The following is an 18180-nucleotide window of genomic DNA, read 5'->3' on the forward strand; positions in this document are numbered from 1 at the left end:
AAAATGAACTACAGCTGCTATAGTATAATTCTCTAAGTTATTTAAACATTGAAGATCGACATAGACTAGTATTCAATGATAATTAATCGGTTCGCACTTCAAGTGTTAAAAGGCGCAAAATATTATTTGCATGCATCAGCAGTGTATCTTTTACTAAGTGACTCTATAAACCAAATATTAGTATGCTGTATGATTGTCACCTGCAAATTGTTTGACAGATATTATTTCAAGGCTTTTGCCACAAATTAAAGTTGATATAAAATTAAAGTAGACAAAAAGTGTTGATAAATATATCGCTTAGTCGCTACCTGTTTAAAAAATTTCGATAACAGAGATTACAAAACATAATATTATTAAATGTAAAAAATATTTTATTTTGAATAAACTACAGCTAAATAAAATTATTAATATACTAACATTAACCCGTAAAGGCAGTAAAATACGTTTCTTAAAGATAACATAGCTACACCGACTGCACAATACAAAATAGTGTTTGGTGTTCGTTTTGTCAGTCTTCAAATATTAACTCAATCTAATTTCACATAACTTTCAAACAAACAAATTAATCTTATTTTCTAGATGAATACTTAAAAAATAACCTAATCATAAATTGGCAGTGGGCTTAAATATGCATATATTAACAAACAACATCTTATAGTATAAAATTCTACAAATACGTTGTATCTATAAAATTTCTTTCAGTACATAAAATGGTATTAAATCATACCACAAACAATAATTCCTATCAATTAAATAAAGGGTCTGTTTCACCACTTTTTTTTTTATGAAATAAGGGGGCAAACGAGCAAACGGGTCACCTGATGGAAAGCAACTTCCGTCGCCCATGGACACTCGCAGCATCAGAAGAGCTGCAGGTGCGTTGCCGGCCTTTGAAGAGGGAATAGGGTAATAGGGGAGGGTAGGGATTTGAAGGGAAGGGAATAGGGGAGGGTAGGAAAGGGAATAGGGTAGGGGATTGGGCCTCCGGTAAACTCACTCACTCGGCGAAACACAGCGCAAGCGCTGTTTCACGCCGGTTTTCTGTGAGAACGTGGTATTTCTCCGGTCGAGCCGGCCCATTCATGCCGAAGCATGGCTCTCCCACGTATAAGTGACCTTCTGACTTCCTGATAAGTGCCGAATAGGCTATCCACAAGTCACCACTTAACATGACAGATGAAGTATGGAGAATCTGTCAAAAAAGTTGTGAATAGCCTATTTGGCACTTTATCAGAAAGTGGTCAAACAGGCCCTAAATCTTAAAGTCTTGTTAAGGAACTCAGTAAACTGAAAGATATTACCAGTACAGCTACTGGTAATAATATCTTTCAGTCGGCTCCGGGTTGGGCTTAGTGGCTAGAAATTCAAGTGCCCGTGCGATTTCTGGCGGGATTGGGGGTGGGGTGGGCAAGTGTGCCCCCACAGGCTGATACCCGTGCTCGTCAGCTGTGTACGACAGGCTGTAATCGTTGCCTTCTTCATCCTGTAAAGAAATATTTTGCTTGATTAATACCATATTCTAAAGAGAAGTATCCCATCAAAATACATTAAATTATTATAAAATATTTTATTGTTTCCAATAGGCCTGCGTGGTAGAATATGATGAAGTGGTGAATAAAATTAATGTAGTGACAAAGAAGCATTTTTAATTAAAATAGAGATGATCGAGCACTGGAATCCAAACAGGCTGGCACTTTTTTAATATCGTCACTAAGCTTTATAAGTTTGAAAAAATTGTACCAAATTGTTGGGTCTTCTTAAGCATGTTTGCAATTTTTTTTCACAGCTTCCAATCATTTTAATATTCTTGATTCAGGCAGATACAACAGCTTTCAAAAATATTACTTTCATATTAACCCATCAATCCCCAAGCGGCAGCCGGCTGCCGCATAATACTTAATTGACAATCTAATATGTCTGCGATATCCACGTTGGAGGTGTCACGTTAATAATTAATGTTCACCTTGTAAGCAAATCCTCCTACAACTGCTTCTCCTGCTTTGCGTTGTTGTAAAGGTGACGAGAGAAGATTTCCTTTGCTAAAAACTTTGGTCCCATCGGCACCTTCGAAACTGAAATCACATAATTTGGAGTTGTGAATAAATTATTAGGTACTAGCTGTTGCCCGCGACTTCGTCCGCGTGGACTTCAGTTTATAGCGCGCGATGTCAACAAAATTGGTGTCAAAAGCTTTTATAAAAAAACCCTGGTACCCCTTAAATCAATACAGCTGTGCAGTGTGCAAACAATAAGTACTTCATTTTTGTATGTTAAACTTTATATATTATGCCAAATTTTAAAGCTTATTTAGCCCCCCAATTACACAACTTTACCCATAAACTATTTATCATTGATAGGTTTAGCCCCAATTTCACCAACGTCTGTTAGTGTTAACAGCTTGTTAAAATATCCTGTCTTCTCTTTCATTCATATGAAAAACAAAACAGCTAACGTGATACTAATTCGAGCATTAACTTTAACAGTCGTTGGTGAAATTTGGTCTTAAGGTTACGTCACTGCCTGCACAGATAAAGTACTGAGTTATTTAATACCGTAGAATAGATATAACAATCGAAAAAAATCGAGACTTAAATGTAGGATGATACCACCTCTTATAGAAAGACTTTTGAGCAAGCGTCAGCGCGATGTAGAAGACGCACGGCGCCATCTATTATGAATTTTTTGAACAAATTTACGACCCTTACAACCCTTTTTTCCAGTAAAAAAGTAGCCTATGTCCTTTCTCAGGCTTTAGACTATCAGTATACAAAATTTCATTACAATCGGTTCGGTAGTTTTGGCGTTTGGCGTGAAAGCGAGACTGACAGACAGACAGACAGACAGAGATACTTTCGCATTCATAATATTAGTACAGATTATGTGCACACTGCACAGCTGTTTTTGGGTATTTTGATTAATTAAGGGCCGCGCTACACCGGAATGGCAGCGGCGAGGCGAGCACTTTCAGCGCTGCCATTCCGGTGTAGCGCGGCCCTAAGAGGGGTACCACTTACCAGGGTTTTAAAAAGTTTTTAAATTTGACACAAATTTTGTTGACACCGCGCGCTATAAACTAAAGTTCACGCGGACGAAGTCGCGGGCAACAGCTAGTTATGAATAAAAACAATAATATATAATAAAGTAGGTACCGTATGATTAGTTCTGTTATAATAATGAAGTAAAAAATAAAGCGCCATCTGTTTTCATACATTAGAATTAAAATGTTGATTGCATTGATATATTTTCTGGATGGAATATAGGCCAACACAACACACTCGAACTCCTTAGAAATGCAGTAGGAGTTCTATAAGATAAGATAGATTGATTATTATTATAGCAAGTGATAATATTATTAAACATAATATTCTAACGTATTAAAAACTATAAACAAAAACATAATAACTAATAAGTATGATTAGTTTTATGTTCCAACGAAGTAAAAAAAAGCGCCATCTGTTGAATCGTATTAGAACTAAAATGTTCATTGCATCGCGTCGATATATTTCTGGATTTTTTATAATATTATACATAAAATATATTTAAGATTTTTGAAATAATATTTTAATACACATCCAAGACCCAGGAACATTGAAAACTTTTTGTTCCGCCTGCGGGACTCGAACCCAGGACCCCCGGGATGAGCGCTGGCCACGCGCAATGCGAATTCATTTTCATCGATATTTTCATGGAAATAAGATATTTTCCCACATCAAAATGTAGCCTATGTCCTTTCTCAGACTCTAGAATAACTGTGTACAAAATTTCATTGCAATCGGTTCAGTAGTTTTGGCGCGAAAGCGAGACAGACAGACAGACAGACAGACAGACAGACAGAGATACTTTCGCATTTATAATATTAGTATGGATTAGTATAGAAGTATAGATACATAAAATATATTTAAGTAAAAAATAAAACGCCATCTGTTGAATCGTATTAGAACTAAAATAAAATAAAACGCCATCTGTTGAATCGTATTAGAACTAAATTGCATCGATATATTTCTGGATTTTTTTATAATATTATACATAAAATAACTATATTTAAGATTTTTGAAATATTATTTTAATACACATCCAAGACCCAGGAACATTGAAAACTTGTTCCGCCTGCGGGACTCGAACCCAGGACCCCCGGGATGAGCGCTGGCCTGCGCAATGCGAATAAATTTTCATCGATATTTTCATGGAAATAAGATATTTTCCCACATCAAAATGTAGCCTATGTCCTTTCTCAGACTCTAGAATAACTGTGTACAAAATTTCATTGCAATCGGTTCAGTAGTTTTGGCGTGAAAGCGAGACAGACAGACAGACAGACAGACAGACAGACAGACAGAGATACTTTCGCATTTATAATATTAGTATAGATTATTAGTTATTCAGGATGTTTACATTATAAATTAATGTAACTTAATAAAAGGCATAACGACCTTTTAACACAACTTATAATTTGAAGGATAACACTATGACAAATTACGTTTTACGTCGTTACTCGTTACTCAACTTTGCTTACGCATGGACACGCAGTTTTGGTTATTTTGGGATTTTTTTCTGTGTCATAATTACTTAACTACTGCAAATACAAATATTTCGCGTGAATCATCTTCATAACGACGCAAATATTTGCTTACAATTACAAAACATACAACACTATTAAATGTTTGGGTACGAAACATAAAATTACTATCACCGTTTTCAAAGGAGTGAAAAGAATAATAATAATAATAAGTACCTGAAGTGGAAATTCCCGTTATGTCCATAAACAAAGTTCTTTTCATTAACTATCCTTACAACAGGATCGCGTTCTCTCCTCTTCTTGAAAACTGGATTGAATTCTGGCGGACGTTTTGGGAAGGTTCGGGGACCGCCAGCATTCTTTTTATTTTGCTCTAGCTTTTCTGTGGTCGTCTGTTCCTGTATTCTACTCTCTACTTTCTCTGGTTTATTTGTGACTAGTAATCTAGGGGTTTGCGTTGGTTCAACTTTCTTTTCGTATCTTTCTGTAGTTTTTTCAAAGTCTTTAGTTACTAAAATATGTTTCTCATACTTTGCTGTGGTGGTGGTTGTTGTTTCAGGTTCTTTTATTTTTTCTGTAGTGAAATTGTTGTCGATAGGCACAATAGTTTTATGAACCACTCTACGCCTCTTTTGTTTGCGAACTCGTGTCACATTTCTTTTTGGTTCAGCCTGATCAACGGGAGTCAGTATTTCAGGAGGCAAATCGTTTGTACCTATCAGCTCGATCGTTTCGGTGGTGGTACTAATTTCTGAAGGTCGAACATTACGAGAAGCGAAATTGATTCTTCTAGGCTTTATTTCCGAGTTCCTATTAGGCACGTCACAGTTAATATAAACAAAATTAAAACACAATAATATTATGGGATAAATAAACAACATTGCAAGGGACAACACTACAAAATACGAGAAGCGAACACGAAATAAAGATGAATCAGTTTGCTAAATGGCTTATCCTATTTATATTGTTTTTTTATAAACAAATCACTAGTCAAACAAGAACGATAGCCATGTATACCACTATACATGACGTAAACTTTATTAATAAGCTTCAATTCTAGCTGTCTCGTATCACCATATTTTCATTAATTATTTTTCCATAACACACATTAGGACATAACTCACCAACACCACTTGACATTTTACTCGCCTCGTGCATCGAAGTTTATTTTTTTAGAAAAATACATAATATAAATTAAATTAACTATTCTGTTTGTGGATTTTAAACCTCAGATTCATTTTATATATTAAATTATTTTTAATTACATAATAAATTTTAAAATAACCTTGGTTAACTACTAGGAAGAATAATAATATTGCAAACTTAACTAAATTTAACGTGACAAGATGTTTTTTTATGAAATCCTTATTTCATAAAAAAAAACATCGAACAAGCAAACGAGCAAACGGGTCACCTGATGTAAAGCAACTTCCGTCGCCCATGGACACTCGCAGCATCAGAAGAGCTGCAGGTGCGTTGCCGGCCTTTTAAGAGGGAATAGGGTAATAGGGGAGGGTAGAAAAAGGAATAGGAGAGGGTAGGGAAGGAATAGGAGAGGGTAGGGAAGGGAAAAGGGTAGGGAATTGGGCCTCCGGTAAACTCACTCAGTCGACGAAACACAGCGCAAGCGCTGTTTTACGCCGGTTGATTACATTAGAAGAAAGTCGGTGACAATAATTATTATAACTAAGCATTAGTTTAGCAATATTGCTTATGTACTAGGTATGCAATATGCAGTGTGCACGGAAACTCTAATAATTATAAATATTTTTTCTAAGCATTATATACTAATACCATAAAGTGAAAGTGTGTCTGTCTGTCTGTTACCTCTTCAAGCCTAAACCGCTGAACCGTTTGCTGTTTGGTATGGAAATACTTTGAGTCCCGAGAAAGAAATTAATGTACGGTTCGATATAGTATCCATTTAAATACCATTATTATTTATATATACATATAGTATTTATTTATTATAGTTATAAATTATAATACTATAAATATAGCTGTAGCTATAAATATAGTTGTAGCTATAGCTTTTGGTTTATTTATTATTTTTATTTTGTCATTCATATCATATTATATTTTATCTATTCATTATTATTATTATTACTATTATTTTATTAGTTTTATTTTAGAAGTACGTTTTTATAATATTACATTCATGATTGTGCACGCCCTATCTGCTATCCTCATCAAATCTCTCTCCGTAGGGCTGCTGGAAGAGATTTCTATTAGAAATAAGCAGATCCTTTGTGTCGTCTTACTGTGTGAATTGTCGTTTTGTTAATATTTCTTGTGCACAATAAAGCATTAAATAAATAAAAAAATAAAATATAAGATAAACGAATTTCAGCGAGACGAAGTTGCGGGCATCAACTAGTAAATTTATTAATAGAGTAGCGAACGAAATCGCACTTAGCTTTACCACAACTTTACTGATTATTTTATCTTTGACCATAACAAGCCATGACATTTTTAATTAGATGTGAATCTTGTAAATAAAATAAGCTTTTCGGTTTATCATATAAAATTAAAGTGCGTTATTTTTACATTTAATTTTTGGGTGTGTTTTTAACGTTATTGAATTGAAGACGTAGGTGGAAGAACTACATAACTAGCATTTTATAATATTAGGACAATTACTTACTCATTTTTTCCTCTTTAATTTGAACATATCTAGTAATATCTTCATCATCTGGCTAATGTATCTGGCTACACATGAAATCCTCAGTTTTTTTTTCAAATCATTTTTGCGGCCCTGAAGTCTCCACGTATGCAAAAAAAATGCAATTTTTTTACTGTTACTTACCTTACGTTATAAATCTTTCACTTACGTTTTAAATTATTTAATTAGTTTTGGGATTTACTTAGTACCGACATGAGACGAGACGAGGTACGCATATAACAGTGATAGAAAAATGAAATGAAAAGCAGTTTCACTCACGTTGCTTGTATGAATCGCTGAAAAAGTCACATCAAGTTCCTCTAGTTTCAGTGTTAAACGAAAACCAAAACAATAAGGGCCTGTTTTACCACTTCCTGATAAGTGGCGAATAGGTTATCCACCACTTAACTTGACAGAATATGAAGTATGGAGAATCTGTCAAAAAAGCTGTGAATAGCCTTTTCGGCACTTTATCAGAAAGTGGAGAAACAGGCCCTTAGAGTTTTTTTTTTCAAGTTGTTCAAATAAAGCCTTTGATATTATGCACAATGTGCATATCTAAGGCAGTTCAACAATGTAATAATACTTTATTAAAAGATGTTACGCAACTTATTTAGCAAATTCAATTATGATTAGCTCGTATTATAACAATTAAGTAAATGTCATCACCGTTAACAGGTAAAATAATATGCATTGGATCATCGAAACCAGTAGGACGAAAAATGTCGCCAACAAGCCTCGTCGATCGTCTATCATTTAATAGTAGTCGATCGTCACCCTTCGTCACATTATTGACACCTCAGCGATTGTGCAATTTTCGAAGAACACACCAGTCAGCCGCTAAGGTTGAAATATTTAGCGTACGCTAAGGCTCCCGCGGAGGGTGGGGGGAGGGTAGTGTAAATAGATGAGTCTTACATATACGTGATCATGAATTCTGGAGTGTCATTCATTAGCAATTTTCTGGAGACACAAGTATAATGTATTCAAAGGTGTTGACTGTGGCTGCAGTTTGTGTGGTCTGCGTTTTAGCGGCGCCCCCCACGGATGTGGTTCCATTGGAGAAACAGCAGCCTACCGTCATACCCATCCTCTCGCAGTCGGAAGAGTTAGAAGCGAATGGAACATTTAAATTTAGGTTTGTCTAATTTAGTTTACTAAGGGCCTGTTTCACCATTTCCTGATAAGGCTATCCACCAATTAACTTGACAAAGTAACAAGTATGGAGAATCAGTCAAAAAAGTTGTGAATAGCCTATTAGGCACTTTATCAGAAAGTGGTGAAACAGACCCTAAACATAATTTAAATACATTGTTAATTAAAAATATATATTCATGATTTATTTCACGTTTACAAAATAATAATTTTTGATATCTTGTAAAAGCCGAATGAATTGTGAAATTTTAATAAAAAACTTTTCAAATTCGGTAGCTACGAGACCGGAAACGGAATCAAGCGGGAGGAAGAAGCTTATGTGAAGATTGTGCCCAAAGCCAAAAGCCGTAGTGCGAGCAGTAATGAAGGTGGTGAGAGTGATGAAGACAGCAACGAGATCCATGTCCAGAGAGGCTCCTACTCGTATACCGCTCCCGACGGAACAGTCATCACAGTCAGGTGAGTCAAAAACTCATTAAAAACATATTTTTTCGAAACCGAACCTTCAGTGAAAAGTGATTCAATTTAGATTATGTAACTTTAGAAATTCATTCATTGAGAGAGGCCTATGTCCAGCAGTGGACGACTATAGCCTGATATGATGAACTTTAAAAATGTTCACTTATTTTAGTTAATGCTGAACTATCTTTTAGTTTTATCCATGTAGCATTTATCATGCATTTAATATAACCAGATTATAAAATCCGGTAATATATTAAATGCATGATAAATGACTTTAAATTTTATTGGAATTTCATTAAATTTTTGGTGCAAAATAATACGAAAATATTTTATAGTAAATAATATAATAACCACAGAAATGGATATAGTATTTTTGTGATAATAACGTTACTCTCTGATTCTTAAAAACATTAAAAGAAACTCGACATTATAACATCATAATTGAATATTTGTTAAATTAAAGATAACAAGTTCTTCGTTAAAATGAAAAAGATACGGGAAATGTTTTCTATGAATAATAACTTATTTTATGCATGCTAATTATTATTATGAAGCGTAATAAAACGATAGTAAAAAATTATGATGCTTTGGTAATGAAAGGTCTTAGTAGGTAATTATAATATAAAGGAAACATTATATTTCTTTAGTGCGTAGAAAATTCGTTTCCAAAATCACAGATAATTTTAACATTTTTGTACTTTATTAGTATTTTGAGTTTAATCCATACAAAATATATCCATACTTACATACTAATATTATAAGTGTGAAGAGAGTGAGTCTGTCTGTCCAAGCCGTTGAACCGATTTTGATGAAATTTTGTATGAAGATACTCTGAGTCCCGGGAATAGGATATTTTGTATCCCAGAAAAATGTGCAGTTCCCGCGCGGACGAAACAAATATGGCACAACGGAGTTGCGGGCGTCATCTAGCCACACTAATTGCACTATCACACTAATATCACAGTACTAGACGTTCCGCGCGGCTTCGCCCGCGTAAATTAGATATTTCATGGACAAAAAAATAGCCTTAGATCCTTCACGTGGTCTTCTTCTTATCTGTGCCAAATAACAGAAAAATTGATCTCTTGAAGTTCGTGAGATAAGCCCTTTCAAATAATTTCCCCCGTTTTTTCAACATTTTCCTCTGTTTCTTCGCTCACAATAGTTTTAGCGTGATAAAATATAGCTTATATCCTTTCTCGATAAATGGGCAATCTAACACTCAAAGAATTGTTCAAATCGGATCAGTAGTTCTTGAGATTAGTGCGTTCAAGTAAGCCCTTTCAAACAATTTCCTCCCGTTTTTCCACATTTTCCTCTATTTCTTCGCTCCTATTAATCTTAGCGTCATAAAATATAGCCTTTATAGCCTTATTCAATAAAATCAAACACTGAAAGAATTTTTCAAATCGGACCAGTAGTTCCTGAGATTAGCGCGATCAAACAAACAAACAAACGAACTCTTCCGCTTTATAATAATATTAAGTATAGATTACAATATTTATCCCTATGGAATACTGTAATACCTAGCTACTGTGCTAATATTATAAAGGCGAAAGTTTGTGAGTTTGTATTTTTGTTACTTTTTCAAGTCTAAACAGCCGAAGCGATTTAAATGAAATTTGGAATCGATTCAGTTAATTCCCTGAATTACGAGTAACACATAGGCTACTTTTTACCGTGGAAAAATATTACATTTCATTTTCCCTTATATACTGCGAGTAACACCGCAGGGCACTGCTAGTTTTTATCTTATGGTAAATCCAAGAAATCAAACTGTAAGGTGCTTCCTCACCGGGAGCATTCGCTTGTAATGTAACGTCACCGAGTCGAGCATTACAATTGTGAGGGAAGAAAACCGAGCATTACAATGCGCACCTTGTAATGATATAATGTGTAATATCTTGATACAACTTGTAACATCAATGCTACGTGACAGTGAAGTCAACTTTTTATGATTCTGCTTAAAATAATCTATAATGTTACATTACACGCGAATGTTCCCGGTGAGGGAAGCACCTATAAGTAAATTTTATTAAATAAATATATTAAATAAATTATATTCAGGTTTAATTTCTAGTGCTAAGAATATAGAAATTTGTATGTAATTGAATATTTTAATCGATTATTATAATTCTCTTTCCTCAGGTATATTGCCGATGAAAATGGCTTCCAACCTATCGGTGACCACATTCCACGAGTGCCATCATCGGTACCTGCTACTTCGTCCGAAAAATCTGGTAAATTGATGAAACCTGCAGATAGCGCAGTATCTGCTTCTGAACCTAAGAAACAGGAGAAACCTGCACCAGCTCCTGCAAGTGCATCAGCACCAGCTGCAAGTAGGCCAGCACCAGCTGCAAAACCATCTGCATCTAATGCAAAACCAGAAGAGCCACCCAAAGAGGCCACTACAGAAAAATCCAATGAGAATTCTGAAAAACCAGCACCAGAAGAAAGTTCATCTGAATCTACATTTAATCCTACATCCATTCAACCTACTTCAGCTGAAGCTACCGAAGCATCAGCTTCTACATCTGTAGAAGCATCAGATGACAAACAAACTACAACAAACCCTATAACCGAAGCTAGTCCAACTTCAGAAGCTGAAAATCCATCAACTACCAGCTCTTCCACGCCTTCTTCTGGAGAAGAATCAAGCACAACAACTGCTGCATCTTAATCTGAGATGCTCACGATACTCCACAAAATCTTCTACTTCAAATACTCATTTGAAGTTTATGAGGGTGTTAAATAATATATTTTTACCTAATTCCTCAGACCCGTTGATGACAATAGATTTTACTGTATTCAGGACAATTCTACTATGTCATCATACAATTATGTCCAGGGGATTTTATAATACAATATAATATTATGTGATAAAAACGTAAGTGTTTTATAATAATTATTATTATCTTAATTTTATCATTATTTTTTCATTACACTGTTAAAAATGTGTACATAATGTGACATAAAATTAAAAAAGGTAAGTTAAAGATGAGACCTTCATTTTTACATCATAATAAAATTATCCCGACAGAGTAATTCTCTAGTGCTACATAAGTATTATTATGATGATCAGTGGGGCTTAAATGGTCGCTTTGGAGAATCATATTTAGAATCATAATATGATTCATTTTTTCTAAATCGCAAAATGCAAGTCTGCTTGCAATTCATGTCTAGTAATTCGTACTAATTTAACATTTGTCAGTTTGACAGTTTTGACAATTCATTTGGCTGAATTGATTGAGAGGTATTGCTAACCCCGCGTTCCAGATGAGGTAAAAACGCTAACGCTCAAGACCGTAGTTTTTCCCGTTCCACTAGCTTGTGAGCGTCAGTGATACAAACCCAAGTGGAACGGATTATGGATCGTTTTGAGCGTTTTGAGAAAAGTTTAAAAAAAGAACTAAGTATATTTTTTTTTCTACATAAGTACTTACATTGAACAGAACTTGGATATTACGATCCTTTTCTTCACGTCGTAAATAAAAGTACATAGTTGTTTATACTTAGTTACATTTATTTTACAAATAAAATCATATTATAATATTTGTTTCGTTTTTAGTATTACATTTTTTTACTGAAGTAATCATATTTTAATATAGTTAAACTTTTATTTTATTTCAGTTTTCACATTGAATCATATTATAATAACAAAACCACATGCTTTGAATATTGATTATTGACTATTGTCACATAAACGTTAGGTAACAATACCGCGTAATGCTAAGTCAACAGGTACAGGAGAGATGAAAATAAGAAATCATTTGACCTTTTATTTAAAATAATTTCTTTTCCAATCAAAATATTTTATTAAATGTTATTTAATATAATATGTATTTCAATTAAAATATTATTTGTAATGAAATAATATAAAGTTTTTTTGTCTCTACTCTCTCCTGAAAACTTTCCGAACATGGCTTTCGCGATTATAGTTACGTTAAAATTAAAAAAAAAAACTAGAACGACCACTTTGACCCATCTTCGTCAAGGGTCGTTTTGAGCGAAAATGATGACGTCATGAGTGACGTCATAGCCGCGATCTAAACGACCCCGGTCGCCAAAGGGAACGGCAGAAGGGGACGTTTTGAGCGTTTTGGTTAAAATTAACGTCTTCTGGAACGCAGCCTTAATGTTACCATTTTAGCCCCGCTGTGGATTCCGCCTTTTTTATTCCAAAACTTTACGGTTTTTTTTAGTCAATAAACATTCTTGTCATTCCAGAACAAAATATTACGTGCAGTTTTAAGTACGCGATGTTCCTTTCACAAAAAATTAGCAATCCACTACTTCATCAACCATCTTTTCTAAATGTTTCCAATTGGTTAATATTAATAAAATATAAAACCGACTTCCAAGAGGAAACAAAAGAAAAATTTTCAAAATCGGTTCACAAACGGCGGAGTAATCGTTGAACATACAAAAAAACATATATCCATGACAGTTTATATAAACTGCTCCTATTTGGAAGTCGGCGAAAAATAAACTATATTTGTTGTGTTCACTTTAAAATTCTTGGTAGTTTTTTTTTTGTATTGTTATTTATCTAAAGGTAACTTTTTCATCTCCTTATTTCGCAGATAACAATTTAATCCTATTAGTCACTCGTAGGTATACAAGGTTATTTAACAATAGTAACCCACACACAAAATTAGTAGGTAGCTCATCACTTTGTGAATAGATTTATCTTCTTCCATTATATTGCAACAGTGAATACACTTGACAAAAGTCCGATTAAGAGTAAGGTTACTAATAATTTTCAGGCGCATAAAATTATAATTTTTAGGTTGACAACTGTACAATTAAAAAAATGTCTTTAAATAATTAATTCTAACTCGTAAAATTTTCTAAAAATTTCGCCTTAAGTACGGTAATTATAATAAAAAATATCTTCCCACAATTTTGATTTTGACAAAAACACAACAATAAATAAATTTGGTAAATATTTTTTTTTCATCGGCCAAAATATAGCATCGCATCCTACATCGCATCTTTGCTATTTTATTTAGTAAGTACTCGTCGGAAATACTTACGTGATTTTTTTTATTACCTACTATTAATATTTGATTACAAGAGAAAAGTATAATACCCTTTATCGGAAAGGGTATAACGGTGAGTGGTGACTAAGCATTGCGAAGCACTTTTTTAAATTCATGCTATGATTTGTGATTAATTTGCACTATTAACAGTTTTTAGATTAGTTTCTTCTTGAAGAATACAAAAGATAGCCAATGTCTATACAGTTTAATGCTTATACAGGTAATAGGAAGCTAAGCGTTACGAATAGGTACTACCCAATGGAAAAATAGTTAAACAATTAATGATTTCTGTAAAAGACATCATGTATTGGAGCGGATTCAACGATATTTAATGTCAAGGTTATTTTCCTCACCTTTGTCCTATTATTTATCGATTTATAAATCGTCACAGATAATCTTGAACAGGATGTCTATATTTATTTAAAACTAGATGATGCCCGCAACTCCGTTGAGCCAAGATTCGTTTATCGCGCGGGAACCGTACATTTTTCCGGGATGAAAAGTATCCTATGTCCTATCCCGGGACTCAAAGTAGCTCCATACGAAATTTCTGCAAAATCTATTCAGCAGTTTGGGTGTGAAGTCGTTACAGACAGACACACTTTCGCATTTATAATATTAAATAATATTAGTATGGATATAATCAAATCAGGTAAATGTCGGGACCGAGTTAAAATTACTCCAACCTTGAAATTGTTGGCCATAATAATCGGTGACATGTTTCATAAAAGAAAATATTTAGCAACAGGTATTAGTCATAAGCTTCGATATGAAGTGGCGTACATCATCGATTAAACATTCTTCATAAAAACCCACGTGGTGCATTATAAGAGGAAATATCACATAATATGATGTATATAGGGTGTAACAAAAACTAGTGATAATACTTGAGGGTGTGTACGTGTTCCTTGTAGAGACTTCACTGTGAAAGTAGCAGCTCTGAAAGAGCAATTATTTTTTTCACTTTTGTATGGGCAAGCATCCCGAGTTTCCCCATACAAAAGTGAAAAAAAATGTTGGTCTTTCATCGCTGCTACTTTCACAGTGAACTCTCTACAAGGAACACATACACACCCTAAAGTATTATCACTTATTTTTGTTACACACTGTATATGTAATTATTCTTAGTCTTGAATTTAAAGTACTTGAAATATATTAAAAATAAAGTACCCTAAGCCAAGGTGCCTTCTTTTTTAAGCTTTATGAAAAATTTATACTTTTGATTAATTTGTAAGTACCACAGAGAAACTAACGAAAGCGGGATAAGAGCAGAGCACCTTGGGTAGAATTGTATTTTAATGGTGTGTTAATCATAAACGTCACTGCCGCAGTATTAACCATTTTCAAAATCTTCTCTTGAGTTGAGTTGGAAATAAAATATATGTACCAAACAAATTTTAAAGGAACGTATACCTATATAATTTGTTTTAAATGTCCTAAACTGAAACCTAAACGGTATATCACATTTATATATTTGATACAGATATGGTATTCCCGAGTTAAACTTTGTGTAATTCATGTATCTACTCATAATATGACAAAATATATGGGCGAGATGATTATAATGAAATAACATACATAATAATAATAATAGCTCCCACACCGGTTTCGGTGACGGTGGCCGGTTTCATTGAAACCAGGCTAGCTACGCAGGAGTAATTTTTATAGTGCGCAAGTGTGTGCGCAGTACACAAGAGCACTCTCTATTCCTTTACTCTCATAACCCAGTGGGACGGACGACCGACACGACTGGCGAGAGATCAGGCGCAGGACCGACTTTTTACATGCCCATCCGACGCATGGATCATCTTACTTGTCAGACAATCAGGTGATCAGCCTGCATTGTCCTAACCAAACTTGGAAATAACATGTTTCCAACGCGGGAATCGAACCCACGACCTCCGAGTCAAGAGCCGCGCTCTATACCACTGGACCACGGAGGCGTCAATAACATACATTAACATACTATTTACCAAAAATTAAGTCAAATAGTATCAACACTTTAAAGAAACTAATTATACAGCATACTATACAACAAAACATAGGTCAACGAGTGGCCGGTGCAATATCTGAATGCAGAGTACATAGTAGTGACACAAAATAAATATACACAGAATAGTAACTCAGCTATGTGCTTGAAACTGCTACATAGTGATAAATTTTGCGCGTGTGATATATCACTACTACTATATATATCACTACTTTTCGCTATCATGTATGGAAAATCGAGCATAAGCGTGTGGCGCACGTGTGCTAATTTGGGCAGTCTAGTATGAAAGTGGTCTACTGTATATATTTCTATTATGGCACTAAGTGCTGGGTACAGAGCTCGCGTAATGTCGGTAACCTTAGAGGTTGCATAACGAACTCATCTGTTACCGAAACCAGTCTGATATAATGTTTACGCATTCATCTTTATGAATGCTTTCATCTGTAATAATTATGATTTCAATACTTTGTCAATAAGCTCTGTAGTATTAAAGTCATAATAGTATAATTTAGGACAATAAGCAATAGAAGTATTCACGGGAAAGTTATTGCAGTTGTCAATGTTTTTTATGATTATGATTATTGTATTAATTTTCTTGCTAGGTATTCAATTATAATGACTTTATTAATGCGTAATAACAACAAATATTTTTAGATGTCGAAACAAAATAGAAACTTCATGAAAAGTTCCGTGGTCTAATTATAACAACAAAAATTTTATATGTTAGTTGTTACAATTTTAAAATTATATAAGATATCACCATGTAGTACTCCCAGGCGGTCACCCATCCAACTAATAAGCGCGCCCGCTGTTTCTTAGCTTCGGTGATCGGACGAGAACCGGACACCGGTGTATTCAACGTAGTTTGGATTATAGCCTAAAAAGTTTTCTTTTTAGGGTTCCGTATCCAAAGGGTAGAAACGGGAACCTATTACTAAGACTTTGATATCTGTCTGTCCGTCTGTCTGTCAGTCTGTCTGACCGACTGTCTGTCTGTCCGTATGTCTGTCTCCAGGCTGTATCTCAAGAACGGTGATAGTTAGAGAGTTGAAATTTTCACGGATTATTTATTTTTGTTGTATAATAACGCTATAATAACAAATACTAAAAACAAAATAAATCAAATATTTGATTGGGTGAAACTTGATTTTTTTGGCATTTTTTGTTCTATATCAATAATGGCTACACGCAGGCACCTGAAATATTCACAAAATACTTAATGGTATTTTGTGAATATTTTTTGCTTATTTTTGCTCTTAAACGGTACGGAACCCTCCGTGCGCGAGTCCGACTCGCACTTGACCAATTATTTTAATTTCCAAATAATATATGAAATGTATTAAAAATGTATAATTATTCACATGATCATAATAATAGTAATTATAGCCTACACTAGAGATATTTTGTGTTCATCTGCACCTACATTTGGCTAGGCTCTGCGTAGGATTATATTGTTAACACAAACCAGCGGTGTGATATTGTGCATTTCTTGTTACTCAGCTTAATTTTTTTGGATTTGGTTAATTAGACACCATTTGCCAGACATTATAAGACTTTCTGTTATCGTGTCATGCTGAACGGCGACTAACGTTAAAAATTAAACATCGTCCATCTCTCTTCACTCTCACGCTCGTCTTTCATATAATTATGCCAGGTGAAAAAGGACGACGCGGAATTATCGCGAAGTTAGTTTTTTCTTAATAACTCGATAAATATACAATATTTAAAAAATCCGCCAAGTCAGTGTCTCAATGATAGAATTTTATACAATGTGTTAAAATATTAACTTAGTTTAATGTATGGTTATGGCAATAATATATGGAAAATTCGTGGAAAATTAGATGCATCTTTGTGATTTTTTCTATCAAGAAAATTTTAAGGTTTTCACTTAGTTCAAATTCTTGGCAATATAATGTAGCATATCTTTTATCTATGTTTAGAAAATAAAACAATTTGGGGCTTATTTTCAAGTATAAAAATAAATTATAAAATCGACAATTTTAGGTTAGTCGCCCCCTTAAATTTCGGAAAAGAAAAATTACTTATTTACTTAAAGAACAGGTTTTACGATAAAGCCCTGGTTTCCGAAAAACGAATTGTTGGGGTTGCTCTTACATTAAAAACGAAACCTAGGTAGGTAAAGCAATAATATAAATATTAAAATAAAAAATAAGTTACCTAGTTAATATAATTTTATAAATACATAACAAAATTTTATAAATATAACAATACGCTGCAGTTAAAACACAATAAACGAAGGCTGCCGCTAATAAATTACAAATTTTTAAAATTACATAAATGGCATTGAAATTAGTAAAACGAAATGATAGATTCGTTTATTTATAGGTAA

At 34.0% G+C, this 18180-nt stretch overlaps 2 protein-coding genes across 2 annotated transcripts; one reads left to right on the forward strand and one right to left on the reverse strand.

Moving 5' to 3' along the window:
* Positions 1–1309: 1309 nt before the first annotated feature.
* LOC121731194 lies at positions 1310–5656 on the reverse strand. The gene is made up of 4 exons (XM_042120549.1): positions 5641–5656; positions 4733–5267; positions 1964–2072; positions 1310–1483 (listed from the first exon to the last, which is right to left on the reverse strand). Exons 1-4 carry the CDS (start codon positions 5654–5656, stop codon positions 1310–1312), a joined length of 834 nt encoding a protein of 277 aa, XP_041976483.1.
* A 2464-nt stretch (positions 5657–8120) lies between these two features.
* LOC121731041 (flocculation protein FLO11-like) lies at positions 8121–11516 on the forward strand. The gene is made up of 3 exons (XM_042120360.1): positions 8121–8316; positions 8610–8792; positions 10944–11516. Exons 1-3 carry the CDS (start codon positions 8159–8161, stop codon positions 11476–11478), a joined length of 876 nt encoding a protein of 291 aa, XP_041976294.1. The 5' UTR covers positions 8121–8158; the 3' UTR covers positions 11479–11516.
* The last annotated feature ends 6664 nt before the right edge of the window (positions 11517–18180 follow it).

The sequence above is a fragment of the Aricia agestis genome, chromosome 10 (assembly GCF_905147365.1).
Source record: "Aricia agestis chromosome 10, ilAriAges1.1, whole genome shotgun sequence".
NCBI lineage: Eukaryota > Metazoa > Arthropoda > Insecta > Lepidoptera > Lycaenidae > Aricia > Aricia agestis.